The sequence below is a fragment of the Ictalurus furcatus genome, chromosome 21, assembly GCF_023375685.1.
Source record: "Ictalurus furcatus strain D&B chromosome 21, Billie_1.0, whole genome shotgun sequence".
In the NCBI taxonomy this organism is placed as follows: Eukaryota; Metazoa; Chordata; class Actinopteri; order Siluriformes; family Ictaluridae; genus Ictalurus; species Ictalurus furcatus.
The window spans coordinates 8783297-8803952 of record NC_071275.1 but is presented as its reverse complement, the minus strand read 5'-3'; the positions used below and the strand labels follow the sequence as shown (position 1 = coordinate 8803952).

At 37.7% G+C, this 20656-nt stretch overlaps 1 protein-coding gene across 2 annotated transcripts in view; it reads left to right on the top strand.

Moving 5' to 3' along the window:
- The window catches only part of arhgef10la (Rho guanine nucleotide exchange factor (GEF) 10-like a), a 147246-nt gene that overhangs the window by 31982 nt on the left and 94608 nt on the right, over positions 1–20656 (top strand). For both annotated transcript variants that reach the window (XM_053653400.1, XM_053653399.1), the window contains 4 exons: positions 2380–2472; positions 8415–8585; positions 15357–15502; positions 19386–19540. In XM_053653400.1, the coding sequence (XP_053509375.1) occupies positions 2380–2472; positions 8415–8585; positions 15357–15502; positions 19386–19540 (565 nt within the window). The remainder of the gene's footprint in view (positions 1–2379; positions 2473–8414; positions 8586–15356; positions 15503–19385; positions 19541–20656) is intronic.

Sequence of the window (20656 nt, the reverse complement as noted above, 5' to 3'; positions counted from 1 at the left end):
GAACATACAACCCCAAATGATAAAATGAATGCTAAATTCTCATGCTAGAAGCTCAATCCTGTTACCTTCAACCCTTTTACTCATTTAATAGCAAAATGCAGCCTGTTAACAAAGAAGCTTGTAGAACAGTTAGGCAATTTATTACTGCCTGAGATAGGTAATAACATTTCTTTTGAATGTTAAAATATGATAAATGAATGATTCAGGCCACAGTTACTAACGTAGTATTTAGTCACGACTAGAAATAAAAAAGACATTTGAGTTATGGATTATTTAATTGTTTGTTATATCACAATTGTATAGTTCAAACTCAAATGTGATGCAAAGTTTTGCATTTCCAACGTGACTCCGAACAGATTTGTGCATCACAATGACAAATTTATCACAAAACCCTCACTGAATTTCATACCAATTTCCAATGTATATTGAATATTTTAATACACACATGAAAAAGGAAGTTTGCTTTCGGGAACTCATTTGGTCCAACATTTCTGGTCACACAGTGGGATTAGTCCAAAATCCAAAAAAAAAAAAAACACTAATTCAACATTAACACAGTAATTTAATCACACAAAGCTTGAGCTGTTTTTTCATTGTGTATTATATACAATAATATATAACAGTATTAACGTAGTGTTGTGTGCTAAGTATCTAATCTAGTATTAATAACCGATGCTGCCATGCCACACACGTTCCACACACCCGTACCACCAAACAAAGAACCATTTGCTGCGGAACATCATGCCGATTAGCACCGGTGATAAAAAAAAAAATAAAAAAACCCCGAGCAGAGCAAACATCCCCATCTGCAACAGAATTAGGGATTGATTTAAATGGGAACATGCATGCCACCATCCTGTAAAAACAGCCAGAACTAATCACCTTAGACAACAGCTCTACCATTACGAGATCAAAGAATTTTGGCTTGGAGAAAAAAAGAAAATCAGTATTGGGTGTTAATTCTCCTCAAAAGATGCCATAGGATGAATTGTAGCAGCATAAATCTGTAAAATTACAGCCAGTCATATTAATATGTTGGTCCTGCTTTAAAAACACACTGGTAAAAGATGTGTAGGGTTAATTAAATATAAAGTTTATCATTTTGGGGATTGTCTTTTTGAGTTTTTTTTTTTTTTTTTAATTAAAGAATTTTTTTGATGGGTTTGGTTGGTAAGATTGGTTTTAGCATTCCCACCATTGGTTCTAGCACATTTCTAGAGTAACTGAACCTCAGTGTTACTCCTAAATAATAACATATAAATCAAAAAAGGATTTTTCAGAAAGCATTTTCACAAAAATTGTTTACATGGCAATTGGTCACCTAATATAGACTAAAAAGCAAAGCAGTGTAAAAAAAAAAAAAAAAAAAAAAAAAGGATAAATAAATATATAAGATGTGTACATATGTAAATATAGATATACAAAGATAGAGTAAGATTAATATACAGTATACAACTCTACAGTGTCTCCAGTCTCCAAAGTATAAATTACAAGTGTACAAAGTGGTATCTCCGTGGGTAAGATGTTGTACTATTGATTGGAAGGGTGTGAGTTCAAACCCCATCACTGCCAAGCTGCCACTGCTGGGCCCTTGAGCAAGTCCTTAACCCTCAACTGCTCAGTTGTATAAATGAGATAAATGTCAGTCGCTCTGGATAAGAGTGTCTTCCAAATGCCATAAAGGTAAATGCAGAAATGTAGTCAAATCTCTAACACCTTTGTGGTTTTGAACCCATCATCTTATTAAAAATGATTCAGAAGTCAAAATACAAAATGGAGAACCAGTGTAGACTGTAGTGGGTGCAAGATTGCTTTACCATCCATTTACAAAAACAAACCTCGCAAAAAGCTAACTTTAACATTTCTTCTTATCCTGCTGAAAAGCCAGAATCTCTCTGGTCCATGTGGAGATGACTCTGCTGTTTTTGTGAAATGTAAACCTCTCTTATTTCTCTCTATTTGTTTTGTCTGCAACTTGTGCAAACGTAATAAAACACACCACAGAACAAAAATAATAAAAATCGTCCCAAAGATGGCTAAATACTAACAGGAGCAAGATGTGAGAGAAGAATAACACATTGTGCATATTTGAATGCATTTCTACTTGAAAGTGTAAAATACAGGCTGGACTCAATGTAAATTGTGTCCTAATGTGTCACCAGTGTGATTTACTAAGGCTGAAAGTACTAACTGAAGGGCAGGTATTAAATTTGTGGAAGGCCCTTTTACATCACTCGAACACAAAATAGAGCAATTGTTTTATTACAGTGTCTCAAAAATGTCTCTCTCAAAATCTGTGTGCCGTTCTCATGAAATGTAAACCTCTCTATAAATATTCTCTGTGTGTGTGTGTGTGTGTGTGTGTGTGTGTGTTTGTAGAAAAAGCAATCATCTAGTGTTGACCGGATCACTCTATACGGTCTGATGGTGAAGCCCATTCAACGTTTTCCTCAGTTCATCCTCCTCTTACAGGTCAGTGGGTGTAAAATATAATAATATCTTTTCACTCGTCATCGTCATCATACTTAGAACCCTGTATAAGACAACAGTTAAGACCTGATGACGTTTTTTTTGTTTCAAAAATTACACTTAATTTAGGAATGAAATCTTCTTATCTCAAGTAACAAAATCGTAAAGTAGGTGATAGTCAGTTGTCATGTGTGTTACTAAGCAACAGATGACATGTTATGACATCAGAAATGACATAAATGCATTATTGAAGTTATAGGAAGAGAACTTGCAGCGTAAAAATAGAAAAAAGGAGTGATTCCGTGACGTTTTTTGAAAAGCTTAAAGTCCTTTTTATTTGGCAGATTTTCATAGTCAACATCATCATAATAAGCTTGATAACATTGTTGTAATAAGATTGTTTTGTCATTGTGCTTCCTTAGGTTTGTGTTTAGAAACCTTGCTACCATTAAGTGGCTATTTACCTTTTTTTTTTGTTCAATAGAAGTAAATGTTACAGCGTTATACTAGTAAATGGAAGTAAGCTAGCTAAAACTATTCTGTTTGTAAAATCAAGGCTATCATTTTGTTGTCACTGGAATAATTATTACTATATAACTGTAACTGTGGAAACGAGACAACTTTGGGGTTTGCACTAAAGTTAAGACAGCTTTTACAGGAATTTGAAGGATGCTTATGCAGTCCTCTTTTTCTATATGGGTATAAGAGAAAATCATGAATTGTTATGTATTTGTTTAAAATTTCACTGGTACGATGTTTCAGTAATCTGTTTTATTGCCCAAGTAAAATATTATTTACAAGGAACTTGGCTTGTCAGTTGATTATATATGACAAAGTCACAATTTACTAAAGGTCTGCCGGTCTGTGTGGGCAAACCCACAGAAAAGCTAAATTGCAATCTGATTTACTGCAAGCTGATTACAAGCAAAATAGCACGTCCGCTTTGCATATTTGCCTTAATGAAAATGCAATTTGAGGCCAACTGTACCTCATAGTCTAAAATACAGGTTGGAGCCAATGCAAATTGATTAATTTAGCACCCACAGTGCGATTTAACATGACTGAAGGGCAGGTATTAAATTTATGGAAGCATTTTTTTTCACCACCTGAAGGCAAAATAAAGCCATTGTTTTATTATATGATAGGGGTAAAGTTGGATTCATATTAGATCTTTGCTTCTTTAATGCATTTAAGGAGCCTGTGAAAAGGTTATGTACATTATGAACTGAACACGCTCCTGTCTAATGTTTATTGTGCATTCTTATTGTATTCTGAGCAGTTGTTATATGCAACTCATCATATTTACAACTCATCAGCTTTAAATTTGATATACAAATATATACATGTAGCAACCACGTATATGAATTTTATAGTAGATTATATACATTTTACAATGTAAAAAATCAGGCTGTGCTCCCAAGAGACAAACTACAAGCAACATGACAGACTTCAGTACTAGCTAGTGTGAATGCAGTGGTAAGTAACTTCAAGATGGTTATAAGGCAACAATCAGAAACCCTCAGCAATCGATTCCTTGGTGTAAAATGAACCCGAGTCAGAGTCTTTCTCAGCTCTGTACTCCTCCCTCAGCCTCTGCATCTCTCTCTGCCTTGTTTTATCCCTCAGGAATTGGCCCATAAAAACTGCATGAATTAACAATGAATAAGCAATCTCACCGTGTCCTCACCAGAGACGCGTCTCGCTCTTTCTGCATATATATATATATATATATATATATATAAAATATATATATGTGTGTGTGTGTGTGTGTGTGTGTGTATATATATGCGCACCACGCACACCAAATGTCACACAGAAAAGTGGATCGACATCAGAAATATCACGGTGACCTACTCAGCAGTGAGGTCTCTGATGGTGGCGAAATGTCAGTGTTGCTACGTTTTCTGTCAGCACCGGACGTGCTTTCGACTTTATTTTTCTGTCCTCTCAGGAGCTAGGATATGAGCCTGTGTGTGTGTGTGTGTGTGTGTGTGTGTGTGTGTGTGCGCACGCACGCGTGTGTGTGTTCTCGAGCCAAGGAACTTCATTTCATACATCAGTAGGCATCGATTAGCCATGAATATTTGAAGATAACTTTTGAAAGTGAATAAGGAAAATTCTTCCCTCCAGCATGGGTGTGTTTAATCACACATTAACCGAACCAAACACAAAAGGCTTTAACTTTGAAAATGTCTGGAATCTGCAAAAAAAAAAAAAAAAAAGTGTTTCTCTTGTGTTTTTTTTTTTTTTTTTTTTTTACATGTACATTTTTTCCTTGCATTTCTTGTATACACTATGCTCAAAAGTATGTGGACACCCGAAAGTCACAGCCATGTGTGGTTCTTCCCACAACTGCCACAAATTTGGAAGCTCGTAATAGTCTATGATGGGGGTTTGAGTCCCACCTCCATCCTGTGTACGTGGAGTTTGCATGTTCTCCCTGTACTTCGGGGGTTTCCTCCATGTACTCTGGTTTCATCCCCTAAAAAGGCATGCCATGTTGGCCTTTCCAAATTATCCATAGTGTGTGAATGTGTGTGGGATTGTGCCCTGTGATGGGTTCTAGGGTGTCCTCTGGACTCATGACCCGAGTCCCCTGCGATAGACTCCATGCTCCCCATGACCCTGTATAAGATAAGCAATACAGAATATGGATGAATGGCTTCAACTCAAACCTGTTCCAGCATGACAATGTGCATGACAATGTCCCTGTGCATGAAGCAAGGTCTATAAAGATGTGGTTTGCCAAGACTGGTGTGTCCTGCAGTGGGATTGAAGTCCTGACTTCAACACTTTTGGGATGAATTGGAATGCCTACACCCCAGGCCTCTTCGCCCAACATCAGTGTCTGATCTCACTAATGCTCTTGTGGTTGTATCACAGCCATAGTGGAAACCTTTCCCAGAAGAGTGGAGGCTGTTATAGCAGCAGAGTGAGGACCAAGTCCATATTAATGTCAGTGGTTTTGGAGTGGGTTGTTCAACAAGCGCATATGTATAATAAGTATAATACATAATCCATCAACATGGCTACCAATTTGGACGATTTAAATGCCTCTCAGAAAATGTGGTGTCTGAATCTTTAAGATTGACGAAAAATAAATGTGTATTTTATAGTACGTGCTTCATTTTTGCTTCTTTTGTACTTTTATACAAACCTTAATAGCCTGCTGTTTGACTTCCGAGCAGAGCAACAACAAAACATCTTAGCTTCCCTTTGTCCCAGCTTGCCAGACAGATAAAGCTGTTAATGTCGTTGCTTGTGAAACATAAATGGAGATTTAAATGAAGAAAATAATTGAATAAATAATCAACTTGCAGTTGATCAGCGCTACTCTACTATACAGCAAATTAGCTTAGTTACAGGTAATAACTCATTACATTTATGTAAAGTCCAGACTTCAGTTTTGTAAGCATTGCTGACCGTGTTAATGGGTGCTACAGCCAACTCGTAACCAGATTCCTGTATTTTTATTTATTTATTTATTTATTTATTTTTAAAGCTGTAATGTGTAACATGCACATGACGTGCATTACATGACAGTATGTCTGGCCACGCCCACTTCTTTTCCCCTCTTAGAGCCACAGATGATACTACTAGTCAGGGGGCAGGATGATGGCATAATAGTGACAAGCCTAAATGAAACAACCATAAATGAAACAACAACATAACGACAACAAAAATCTCTAAAAAGCCATTCTGAACTCTTCTAGACACTAGTATTGCCCAATGAATATTGATTTTTTTTACTCTCATTAACACACACACACACACACACACACACACACACACACACTAAAAGCTTTGAGATGATCACAGCTCCAGTAGCACAGCTTTTTTGATAATGAGTCCCACTGGGTGCACAATATGCTGCTCTCCTCACACCAGGCACCCGAGCTGCTCCCATAGGGTTTCCGTCCATATGTTCTGCAAATGTTACACAAATTACTAAAAAGTCAGGCAAAAGAGGTTACAAATCAATGTGTTCCATCAACTACTGTTGTGTGAATATCCTGAAAAAGGACATCTTACAGTAAGCCTTTCATAACTTATGAAAGCAATGCTGGATGCACGCTTACTATCCATCAAATGAAATGGATCAGACAAACATCATGACACTCATTTCATCTTTTAGTATTTTTCAAAAGTTGGCCCTGAATAAAAAACAAAACACAAAGAGTTCCTCCAGTAACCACTCTGAAGTTGATTATTTTCCTATAACAGTACATCCCAAAGTGTTTTATTTCTCTTATACTACAACAATTTGTTGATTTCTATTTAATCATTATGTTCATGTTGGCTGAGACTGTAGTTAGTGCAGGATTGGTAACACTTTACAGTTAAGTTAAGGCATGGACCAATCACGAACTAATGAAGAGCTAAGCTTAACTCCGACGTGAGTCTTATGAATTCATGTGTGAATAACGACCACATTACGTACAGTACGTTAGTACATGTTTGTTAGTTAATGTATTAATTACTGTAACATGTATGGGTTAAACTAAACCAGACATGCTCTATAAGAAAGAATATGAATTAAACATAATTTCAAATGGTTTATATAATTTGCCATATGCAGCTGCGTACACAAACATCATGGATTGGTTGGCGCTGGATTACTTTCATAATTTACATTGATCCTCCTTATCCAACGTAGAAAGACGCACTAATAATAAACACCAATAATTTCATCTCAACCCATTTTGCGTCATCTTCCATCCATTTCTCTTCAAATCCCACTGTTGTACTAGTAAGTGCTCTGAGTGACGATGGCCCGAGGCACTGCTCCTTTACCCGCAATGGTGAAATTAATACAGTAACATTTATTCAAATTGATCATTCTTTCTAATAGAGCATGTTTGATTTAGTTTACTCCTATGTGTTAATTAATGCATTAACTAACAAACATGTAATAATGTACGTAAGGTGGTCGTTATTCACGCGTGAATTCATAAGACCCATGTCGTAGTTACAGCTAGCATTATTTTGTGATTAGTACTTATCTTAACTCATCATGAGTTCATACTTAAGTAAGTATTAATTCAGGTATTAGTGCATGATTGTTCCCCTACTGTTATTGTAAGGATTTATTTTAAATTATCATTCTAACCAGTGAATTGTCTCATTAGGTTTTTGGATTGATCCAAACAGGTCACAACAGCAAAGTCAATGGTCTGAAATAGTTTTGCTTCAAACGCTTCCTTTCTGTTTGAGGTATATTTTAAGGGCATTTCAGGAATACATGTTAGTAACAAGAAGGACTAGATTTGTACTCTGTACAACATTACTCTGATTTAAACAATATTAACCAATATTAATCTGAATCACAACGTCTCATCAACGCGTTTCTGGGTTCCGCAATCAGACACGCCTCCCAGCTAACCAGTCAGAGTGTACCTGATGCGTAGCAATGAATATACCGTACCCACATCCTGTAGTTAGCTTGTGGGAAGACTGCACAGAAAGTAACTTGTTTCGTGGATGGTTCACAACATTGAACGTAACTATAAAAGGATAAAATGTACATTAGACAGTATCATTCTTTAAAAATATAGTAGCGTTGGCAAATTACTGTAGTATAACTGGACTAAAACACTGACCTGTTGTAGAAAAAGAATCAATTTCAGGATGTTAACAGTAACTCGTGATTGATCGTTTTCCTATAACGGCATGCCCCAAAGTGTTTTATTCCCTACTTAGTGGATTGCCAAGCACATTATTAGATATTATATATACATAATATTATTACAATTCTGTAGATGGCTTATTGTTTTGGACAGTATCACTTCAATAGTTTTGGAGACATCATTAGATATTGAAAAGAAAAGTTACCATTACTCTTTAGTGCATAATCAATAACATTCCACAACTAAATACCCCCCATCTCTCTCTCTCTCTTTCTCTCTCTTTCTCTCTCTCTCTCTCTCTCTCTCCCTCTCTCTCAGGACATGCTGAAAAACACTCCAAAAGGACATGTGGACCGTTTGCCTCTGCAGTTGGCTCTGACCGAGCTGGAGACCCTGGCTGAGAAGCTGAATGAACAAAAGCGAGTGGCAGATCAGATCACAGAGACCCAACAGCTCGCCTGCAGCGTCAGTGACCGCTCACTTAGCAAGGTCTCTGACTCTCTCGCTCTGTCTCTCTCTGTCTCTCTCTCTCTCTCTCTCTCTCTCACACACACACACACATGCACACACACACTCACATTCAGACACACACACTGGTAACTTTATATGAGAAACTGAAAACATTGTTTCAATTTTATAAGAAAACCACTTTTTTTTCTATTCTAGGACAGTAAACAATTGTTTTTATTTGTAACGCTATAATTCTCAAGTTCAGTGTTTCTTTACAGTGTAACTCCTAAAGATGGCAAAATCAGCAATGGCTCATGACTCCAGAATTTGGTGGGGCAGGATGACATTATTTAATAACAACATAGACTCAAACAAAATGAAATCAAGAAGCTATCACATGTGACTTATGCTCTAGGCGACTATCTATTGAATTATTCGAGCAACCCCGTAATATACTTCAGTTGAGAGTCGACAACATCCAGAGTACAGCCTAGCAGCTTGTCTTGAGCAGTTTTAGACGTACAAGAGGTAATATTACTAGTCAGGGTTGCCAGTTTTGAGCTAAATTTCCAGTCTATCTCAAATTATTTTTCAAGCCTTTCAACTGGAAACAAGATCACCGTGGTGCACACGCATTTCTGATGTAAGGACAATATTGACTCTGTAATCTCCCTTACCCACAACCTTAAAATCTTACAATCACAATATATCTTACAATAGAAATTTCTCTGTACATCATAGACACACTGTCTGCACATTTTGCAGAAATAGGTTAGATTGTATTCAGATTATTTGCTATAAAAAAGATCTAAACGGCCACAGTGTAAACTTTTTAAACTATACCAATTTGGCATAAAAACCATAACCATGGTAACCTTGTCATTAATTGTCCGGTCTGCTGCTGCTTCTCCTCATAGAGCGAGCATGAGGCAGCATGATTTCTGCCCCAATGGGCCTCTATTAGTGCTTAGTTCCTGTTTTTGGCCACTAGGTGCAATAATTATCTAGAAAATTGAGGAATCAATGGAATATTAGCTTATATCTGCCAAAAGCAACATGTTTAAAATCGTCAGTCACTAGAAAGAGGAAGTCGTATTTCAATGGAATTTATAAGGTATGGAGTTACGAATGGGTGGATGGATGGATGGAAGACTCATCGTATCTTTTGATGAAGTATGCATTTAGCTATCTGTTATTTAGTTTTTGGTAGAAAATCAATGTCTAAATTTGATTGAAATCTATTTCTACATTCAAATAAAATGCTCAAATAAAATAATAGACTTCAGTGATTAGTTAAAAGTAAAAATGAAAAATATTCCAAATTAAAAGTAAATGAATAATAAAAAAAAGATGTTAAACTTTAACAAATCCTACCTTTTGCAAATTCATTTATTACAATCGCAATTGAAAAGTTATGAATATGCATCTTCCTTTACGGTCATCACAGAAATTCGAATGATTTCCACTACAAACAGCATTACAAACCATCAGCTAACCATTGAAACCATTACCATAACTGGTCCTTAATGGTATCCACTAGACATAACATGCCACCAATAGAAGGCAACAAATTAAAAGTATCCACAGGGACCATTATAGTTTCCATTAAAACCAATACAATTCTCATTATGACCATTAAAACCATTATAAATTCTGAAGGTTTGAAGGTTTTTAATTGTTTTTTTTTTCAGTAGGGAAGTAACCACATCACTCTTGTTCGTTCCAAATTCGTGTGAGATCAGGATGAATAATCACCTAATTATCTGAAATATTAAAAAAACAAAACTATATACTGTCTTGTAGCCATTAAGTTTTTTTTTTTATAATACCAGTTGTTCAGCTCCGTCAGACCGGCTCATGGGCTCAATGATCATTCGACATGATAATTTGCTCAATTCATTTGTATTCACACAGCAGATTTACTTCCTTCCACCTAAAGATATCTAAATATTCTGTTCATCATGAGCACATTGTGAAATCACACATTGGGTGTGAAATAGCACACATGGCTCGCATTAGTCCTGATGAACAGCAGTCATCAGTGGCCTCTGATGGTACATTATTGGTCAGGAACACACCCCGAACTCAGTGGCAGGGGTTTTTCTCATCCATTACCATGATCATGGAAAACCCAGCTGCTGCAGATTTGACCAAATGCATTGCAGGAAAAGAGAAATTAAGGAGTAAATGAAACATTTAATTGGCAAGCATGACTTCCTGTCTCTAAATGTTTCTCTCTCTCTCTCTCTCTCTCTATTTTTTTTCTCCACTGCCTCTTTGTCTCCATTCTAGCGACGATTTTTGTGTGGAGTTTCATTTAGCCGAGCGAGATGGGCAGAATTTCAATGTGTTTCTATTAGGCCATAAGCACTCAATGAAATATTCATCCTTTGTCGTGTGCTATCTGAGTTACTGGAGCAAGACAGCTAAAAACGGTGTGTGGGAAGGTTCTGTGTGTCACTCTGTTTAACACACACATCATTCTCTCACTGCTGTTATTCGTGCACACACACACACACACACACACACACACACACACACACACACACACACACACACACTCACATACTGTATACAGTACATATTACAGCGCTGCTCTGGAGGAGACACTTTCTGCCTTTGCTTAAACCTGCCTTATGGAAAAAAAAATGAACATGAATAATAAGTGATCGCATGTTAAGTTGTATTTCAGTACTGTTCTGCCCTGAAAATGCACGTGAAATCAATACGCGATCTCCAAAAGAATTATTCACGTGATGAATTCACATCGGAAAAATGACACCATGTGAAAATAACTGAATTGTGTAAAAATCAATTCGATTCAATTTTATTTGTATAGCGCTTTTTACAGTGGACATTGTCTCAATGCAGCTTTACAGAAACATATAAAAACGGTATACAGATTTTAAATCTGCAAATTTATCCCAATTGAGCAAACCGGTGGTGATGGTGGTGAGGAAAAACTCCCTAAGATGATATGAGAGGAACCTTGAGAGGAACCAGACTCAGATGGGAACCCGTCCTCATCTGGGTAACAATGGATAGTGTAAAAGTAAAGGAAAGTTCATTATGGTTTAATATGAAAATCCCTACTGTCACTTATGTTATAGTAGCTATAAACCATCGTTTCTTCACTAGCTTGTTATGTTACTGAGAAACAGCAAAGTGCAAGCTCCTCTGTCCTGAAGACTTTCCTGTGGCAGACAACTTACTGACTGTTAGCAAGAGCTGACACTGGAAACTCCTTCCATAAATGTTCTTCTTAAGATCTCTGTACAGAAAGCTTCACCATATATATAATATACGTATTAGAACAAGAGCATTATACATTGTGATTCGAATAACACCTTTGGACCGATCAGAATTTGTCGGTATAAAATGTTGACAAAATTTTATAATTCTATATAACAGATTCAGGAAAGTAAACAGTATGGAACAGCATTAAGTACTTCTGTATACCTGGTATTTTTTTCCACATCAGTTACATGCTACTTAAATTTCCATCTTGCCAAGTATACACCAAATATACATCATATAAATGTACATACTTCATTATTTCCTATCTGTATCTATTGACACTTCAGGTGCTAGTGTACAAATCAAGTAGTTTTGATAGTTGCTATGTACTTGTACCAGGCATCACTTATAATTACTACATGCTGTATTTGCATGTAGTAATAAATAATTAGGATTATATAGTACTCTAAAATAAAGTGTTATTAAGTGAAAGATTAAAGTCTTTTTATTTAATTGGGAACAATGTCAATTTAATTAGAAAATGCTGAAATCTTGATCACTCTAATAAGGTACTTGTAGCCACTAATGACTATTATTTAATTTAAGATCTATGGGCTTAATTGGTTTATCCTCCAGGTGCACCTGCATATTATAAAGCATAAAAATAATTTAGAGTCCCGACAAGTATTTGGACAAAACTGTCCCTGGTGGAACATGTGTAATTTTGTGGATTATTTAATTGGCATTATGTACCTTTTTTGTTTTGTTTGTGATGCTTAAAACTTGCCTTGCACTTCCGGGGTTGGGGGTTCGAATCCCATCTCTGCTTTGTGTGCACGGGGTTTGCATGTTCTCCTGTGCTTTGGGGGTTTCCTCAATGTACTCTATGCGATTGTGCCCTACAATGGGTTGGCACCCCCTCCAGGGTATCCCCTGCCTTGTGCCCTGATTTCCAGGTTCCCCCACTACCGGGATGGATGGATGGCAGTTTGTTTGCCTCCTGTTGGCTCAGTTCTGTATTTTTGTTATTCCTGTTGGAAGTAAGCACTTGTGTGTCACGGTAACGTCACAGGTGGATGTTGCTTGTACATATTACAATAATGTTTAGTAGTGTTTTGCTGTTAGCTCCTAAAAACATAAAAAGCAATTATTTACTCACTATTTTCCTGCAACATTTAACATCATATTAACGAGAAATCCAACGTAGAATAACAAGTGTTGGACTCACTGTCCCAGAATGAGACTCACTCTGCACACTCTCCTGAGACTTGGCTCAGCTAGCTAGCGATCTATGAGATGATGAGCATGATGACAATGATGGTGGTATTAGGATGAAGGTTGAAGCTTTGGAAGCTGACCTGTTTGAGCAGAATGCCTAGATAAGGAGGCGAGAGAGCCGGACAGACTAAAAGGCTAAAGTGATCCTGCATTGTGCTCTTTAAGTAGAGATCAGCAAGGAGTCAAACTGGATTGTGGGTAGTGTAGGAAACAGTTAAGCAAATAAAAAAATGACGTCTATTTCCATCGGGTGGCACTGAGGATCACATATTAATCATAAAGATTTAATATGCAAGTCAATCAGGGATGATTGTTTCTTTAAGGAGAATTCTGCTAGTTTAACAACTCGAGTAAAGTTGCATGACCTCTTGAAGGCTCAAGGTGTCGACTCAACATTAACATCAGAAGCTTATCCACAGTGTGGTGCAATTTTCCTTTAAAAAAATGCTGATTTCATCTGTTTATAAATGTAAACACAAGCAATGAGAAATACTTAATATTTCAAAAATGTAATGTTTGATTTGCTTTGTACACATTGGATTTTATGTATGAGGAGAACTCAACAAGGGCATGTTAAAAACCATATTAAAAAGCAGGGAGAGTGTGTACCTCAGCAGCTCTTCTAATTTTTCAATGCATTTCAACAAAGGCTCAACGCAGCTTTCTATTCCCTATAGAATCAGCAACTCATTTTGTCTGATGCGACATTGGACCGTATCTCAGGAAGGAAAACAGATGCATTGTTTATTTTAGAACTGTGCTTTTTGAATGATCATGCAAAACCACAGTATTTGTTTGAACTACTGAGCTCGCAGTACACTTACTGCTAAAGGTTTATTCGTGTTATGTGATGAGGCTAGATAACACAGAGTACAAGTGTAAAGAATATCCAGTATGGATCGGTATGAACAATGGATGGATGGAACTCTGAATATGGCCCAATATATAGCTAGAATATCTTGAAACAAGAGAAACAAGACCTCACATCCATTTCAAATCCAAATCTCATCATTCTCTGGGCGGCTAATTGTAGGGTTGGCGGTTCAATTCCTGGCCCACGTGACTCCACATGCCAAAGTGTCCTTGGGCAAGCCACTGAGCCCCAAGTTGCTCCCAATCGCAAGCTAACACCTTGCATGGCAGCTCTGCTACCATTGGTGTGTATTTGTGAATGGGTGAATAAGAAGCACTTTGTAGAACCGCTAAGGTTAAAGATTTCACCTCCACCCTGTGTGCTTGCATCTTCTTCCTCTGGGTACTCTGATTTCCTACTCTAGTCCAAAGACATGTGATGTGGGCTTCACGTTTCCAAAATTGTCCGCAGTGCGTGAATGATTGTGCCCTGAGATGGGTTAGAACCCCGCCCAGGGTGTCCCCCGCCTCATGCCCTTATCTCCCTGGGATAGGCTCCGGGCTCCCATGCAACCCTGTATAGGATAAGCGGTATGAACAATGGATGGATGGAATATCTTGAAACAAGAGAAACAAGACTTCAAATAAAAATTAATTGATTAATTTGGACAATGGTAGGTCACTGGTTAAGGCATTGGACTTTTGCTTGGAAGTTTGTGAGTTCAAATCCCAGCACCACCAAACTGCCTCTGTTGGGTCCTTGAGCATGATCCTTAACCCTCAACTGCTCAGATGTATCCTATCTTAATTGTAAGTCACTCTGGAAAAAAACATCAGCCAAATGGAGGAAATATACAGTAGATAGGAATAATACTATATCAGCGTAGTGCAGTGAATGATTAGATTTGTATGTCATATACTGAATGCGTATAGCTTTTCAGTGCAACTGCAGAGTATTTTCTTGCAGTTCTGTCTATCTTGTCTGTGTCTGCTGACTATGGAGTAGAATATAAAAAACCTTAGCCTTACTGCGCTAGCTCTACTCTACTGCATATGCAGTAAATCCATGAAGAACATTTAGTAACTTTTCTGACTTTCTTTTACACAATTTGATGGAAATACCCTCAGAATACATGAGAACACTGAGCTTCTCTTAATGGTTTATGCCCTGGTTCAGAAAGCTCAGAACGACTAAAAAACGAGCTATTGTGACAGGTTATCTCCAGCCTTGATTCTTTAAATAGTAATGATGTATTGATGAGGTTAGCGTTAAAATCATTTATCTGCAATGGCATGGTTGGTGACCTTCACTCAGCTGGCTTCAGAGGCAAGGAAGGGCAAAACAAACCTCACGGATTTACTTCACTGGACTGTATGGCATTTATTTATCTAGGAACTTATATCACTGTTGCATTATTATGTAGTTGCTGTTTCTCTCTCTAGGTCCTGAATTCAGATCAAAGCTCTTTGGTCCTGTGCGAAACGCTGTGCGAGACGGTATACGGTGAGCGTGGCCAGGTTCTCAAGTCCAAGGAGCGCAAAGTCTTCCTTTTCAGCAACATGCTCATCTGTGCGAACATCAACATAAAGTGAGTGTTACAGAAAAATGGACTCCATTGAGTGACCACTAACCTGTCTTCCTACTCCTCCCTGAAATCACTTTCTGACTGATAGCCACTCAATAGGAAAGACTAAATGTGCCGTCTGTCTTGCCGAGTCTTTTTTCCTTTCTATTTATGTAGCTATAATGGCACTAACATTAAATAGGATCAGCATAATCTAGGAACAAATGGCTTTGTGTTTATATTATAAGGATTATATCCATACATCAAAAGCATAAGAGCTTCCTTCGTCCCCATCAGTTTGATTCTTTATGATGGTGTCATTGATCTGCAGAATAAAACGTAAACAAGCAAAGTTTTTCTCTCCTAGCCCGACATCTGTTTCCGTCCATTGCAGTAATCGTTATACAGTAGCTTCTTTAAACACTGCTCTTTTGAGGTTGACTCAGTTTGCCCTTAACAAAAACTTTGACAACGCAATCTCAGTGTTGATTGTGCATTGTTTGTTTACAAAGTACACTGTAGACATATTTCTGGTTGATCTTTTTGGCTTCCGTGGGATATTCATATGGTTGGGATATTCATTGGAATAATCATATGGTGCATTCAGTCAATTCAAATAATAGAGACTTGTTTCATATAGAAATACGACATAGCCTGCCTTGTGCACATATGGCTAAAAAAAACCCGCTACATTGGGAGTGTTCATTTTTACAAGGTTCTCTATGCAATTATTATAGTAATATTATAGTGGTATTATAGACCATCCTTCTTCGATGCATGTACCCCCACCTAATACATGTTTAAACTCTAATCTCACAAATAGGCTTCTAAAAATAAACACCAAAACTCTTTTATTGTGTCCCATACTGATGCATAGCCTAACGAAACTGTATCATTTATGACAGCCGGCCCCTGGAATGCCTCTAACCCAAGAAAATTCCTATATGTTATTGTCAAAAATGTTTACAAATCTTCTAAAATAACTGGACAAACTGACAAAATATCTCACTTGCTCGATGTTGGATGGTACAGGGAATTCTTTGACCAACTTGTTTTTTTTTTATTTGTCTAACCTTCTGGAGCAAGCATGTTGCAACCTTTTCTGCAACAGACCAGTGTGGCTTGTTTCAGTCAAGCAGAAGCCATACCTAATGGTTTCAATGAGGGCCAAGAATAATTGATTAAAGGTGGCATCAGGTTTGGCTTCTGCTTGCTTGTAAAGAAAACCTGCAGCCACACTAGCCCTTTTTGGATAAGATTGGAGACCCCTGATCTGGTGTGACTTTGCATTCCAAAGTCTTACAAAATGGTACTTTTTAGTCAGACCAGCATCTCAAAGCTGGCTCAGCAATTTGGATAGATCCTTGGTATACTGCTGAAAGTACTGGGTAGCTACTGCAATATCACACTACAGTTTATATAAGGTAAGCCAGCACCAAGTTCTTTATCCTTTGAAATGTCACAGAATCATTTGCAAAGCCAAATGGGATGACATCAAACTCATACATTGTAGCGTTTGAGTGAGATCCTAATGACAGTTGCAAATACTCTTACGAAATGTCAAATGGTATCTATGTAGTAACAAAAGCTAAGCTAATCTTCCACCCTTGGGAGCAGATGAGATTTCCTGATAGCGACTTGTTTACTTTCCTGTACTATAAAAGATGGCTCTGATGAAGGATTCTTTACAGTTACAACACATTAGGTCCAAACTGTCCATTTCCAATAATGTTCACTTCTTGTCCCTTTATAATTTTTAAGTTGGGGTGGGATATCAAGACCCAATCTCCCATTACAGTGTGGGAAAGATTATTATTTCTCCCATTTGCCAAGATTTGCACCTTCAGCTTTTTGTCAAAGCCATAACAATTTTTTATTTTACTACAAATCAAGTGAGACTCTAGGCTCCTTGTTATTTATGGTGTGGCTTGGATATTCACTGAATCCCTGCCACTGTTCGACTGGGAAACGAGAGCGTCAGCTGGAATTATGAAGTAAGTGCTTGATACAATTGGTATCAAGAGCATAACCAATGTAGTATTTAATTAGCATTATCCCAGTGCAGTATCAGTGGCACCTAGCCTATTTTGGCTCCACTGAATGAAGTTCCCCGGGGGAGGCTTGTCTCTGGTTTAGATCTTGGCTCAGCAATGCTGTATGTTTGTCCCTCGGACTCCCCAGAATGAGCTTTCTGTTCTCATTAGGACCGTGACTCTCATTTGGATCTGTAAACAGAGCCAAGGGGCTCAGGGTTAAGATTGAGTGACATAGCTGCAACATCTCCCATATATATATATATTTTTTTTTTGCCTGCAAACATGACAATTATGCTGAGTCACCCAGTGGTAGAGCTTTTAAACGCTTCAGTTCCAGCAAAGATAAACATTAGCTTTCAAACACGGGGTGCAAGGCCTCATGCAAAATGTCTTATTAGAAGTAGTTCAGCAATAAATGCTGTTGAAGACCCCTACACAGCAAGTATGTGTTGATATAAGATCTGGCGATAAATAAATTTCCATTTGTTCTGTTTTGGGTGGAAATTGTAAAACAGACATGTGACAAATGTCAGCAGAAGATGACTAGGCAAGCTGTCAAGGTCTCTGCTCTTCCTCTATCATTTTGGGTATCTATGATTACAAAGGGCTGGCAGAACAACCCACAACAGATGTCCTTGCAAAATAAAACACTTTTGACTGACCAAGAGGTTTGGGAGCCCTACTAAATGTCTTAAAGACCATGAGTGACTTTACTAGATTGGTCAAGAAGAGTGTGGCTGTTATATTCAAATATATAGGTTGAAGGAAACTAATGGCTGTTATTCCAGTGAGTATGCTGAACCTGAATGTCTACTTCCTTTGTGTTAGAGTTCGCTGGGCTCTTCAGTGTGAATGAAGGCTGTATTCAGGGCCAGCTGGTATAAATGAGTTAGCATGACTAAGCCTTCCCACTCTTTTTAAGGAGAACAATACTTAAAAACATGGCTTATTTTTTTTGGCATTTGTCTCATTTACTGTTAATAATTGGCTTAAAGTGGATTATTTATTTATTTATTATTATTTTTTACCTTTATGGAAGCAAATAGACAGCACCACAGTAAAAAGTAAAGGCTAAGGTCCAATCACAGTACAAATTACAGTACTTTTTACTGTAGTTTATTTTCAGAAGCATGGCATAATGCCATTAGCTAGTCTACAGCTAAGGTTACATCATCATGATCAGCGTTAACAATACTCTCGCTGCCCTTGTATTCATCGCTTCTCTGCACAAATCAAACCATTGAAAAACGTAAACAAAACACTAAGACAACTTGGTTTAATTCCATATAATCACTCTTTGAAAATTCAGTAAGGTCCAAAATGTTCAGCTGCCATTTGTAGAGGAATAAAATATCTGCTGTTTCTATGTAAGAGTCAGAGACATACTGTCATTGCCCAAGACCTGTGAATTAGGATTTGGCCATACCACATTCAATCCTATGGTGGAGGTTGTGTTTTTTCACCCCTTTATTTTATGCCACCAGAGCTCTTGGTAGCAAGCACAGTGTAGTTAAAGCGAATGCCTTGGTCTATTTCTTTTGAATTACGCAGCTAAAATTTTTATTGCTTCGATTAACATTTATAAAAAGTCTCATCTGGTGTTTCTGGTATTGCTGTTTTGAAATGGAGTCAGATGTCTTGCAATGGCTCCAGGGCAAATTTTGTTACTGAAATCTACAGTCATGTTGACTTGATCCCTTTGAGTCCCCAAGGGATCATCTAACAAACTTAATTTGTGTTTAATTAAAATATTGAAAGGGGCCTTAAGATGGCAGAAGTAGAACTACTGGTGGAAGGGGGTGGGGTGGGGGCTCTGTCGCCAATGTTCCTGGAGTGTTTGAATGGCATTTCTTTTTCTTTTCTGCCACTAGGGGTCCCCCAGACATCAGCAGTCTGGTTCCAGTAGGGCCCAAGTACACCATGAAGTGGAGTGCCCCCTTATTGCAAGTCCAGGTAGTTGAGGTCGGCAAGGACACCCTCTTTCAGCAGGGAGGTGTCAAAAGGTCAGGCAGCTCTTCAACCCCAGGTAAACTTAACCTTAACTTTATCATTCCTCCCTAGGATTTGGTTGCTGCGTTCACTGCTTGCTGAATTAATTGAATAATTCCTTGCCGGTTGGCTTTATCTCTTTGACATGCTGAGATGGAGAGAAACAATGGAAGGGATGGTCCAGCTGATCTCATTTCACTCTCTGATAGACCACAAACATAGTATGTATAGTCATCAATCTACAGAGTATTCCCTCCATTTCCAATTAAAAGGGCCCCAGTGCAAGATTGAAATGGGACATGAGCCTTATTATAAAAATGAGATAGAGATCAAAAATACAAGAGAAAAGAAAAGTGGATAGAGGTGGCACTTAAATAGACATGCCAGAATAGTCGGAGATACAAAATGTCACAATTTGAAGGTGCAAGCAAGTAAAGTGGATTCTCTGAGGTTGAAATATTAATGTGATTTTGGCATAAACGTCCAAAGAGCCAAGAGCACATTGATCCATAATTGATTTTGAAAATGAGATGATGAGCAAAGCAGCAGGAAGCAGCTTTCTTCATCTTGTCTTTGTGCTCTATTCTTCCAGCTTTCATTTGTTATCCATATCATTGCTGGAGGTTTTCCCGCAACTTGCAGCTAAATATGTTATTCAAGTTTGTCCTCCATTTCCTTTCTTCTTACCTTACATTTGCATTAACAAAAAAATAAAGTTACTCTTGTCGCTTGTAGTTTGTCTGTTGTGGGCATGTAGCAGCTGCTACTGTTGTTGCTTGTGGGCGTGCAGTGTCCAGTATTATGAAAAGGTAGTAGCTTTGTTTCTAAAGCAAACCAGTTAAACACAAATGAATTAATATGTGTGAAAATTGGCTGTTTGTTTTACATGGTAAATGGATGTCTTCATACTAAATTCATTAAGCAAAGCAAACGAACTGTACTAACTACATACACTTACCGGAGATGGCAGTGATCATTGGTACTTCCTGCCAACTCTTATTTTTCTTTTGTGAGATATTTAATGAGATGTTGTATATGACGGAATAAAACCATGGTTATATATATTTTTTGCTCCATTTTGCTTGTCAAACAGGGAACTAATCGCAGGTAGGAACTAAAGTTATGGGTGGGGAACTCAAGAAATAACAGACCA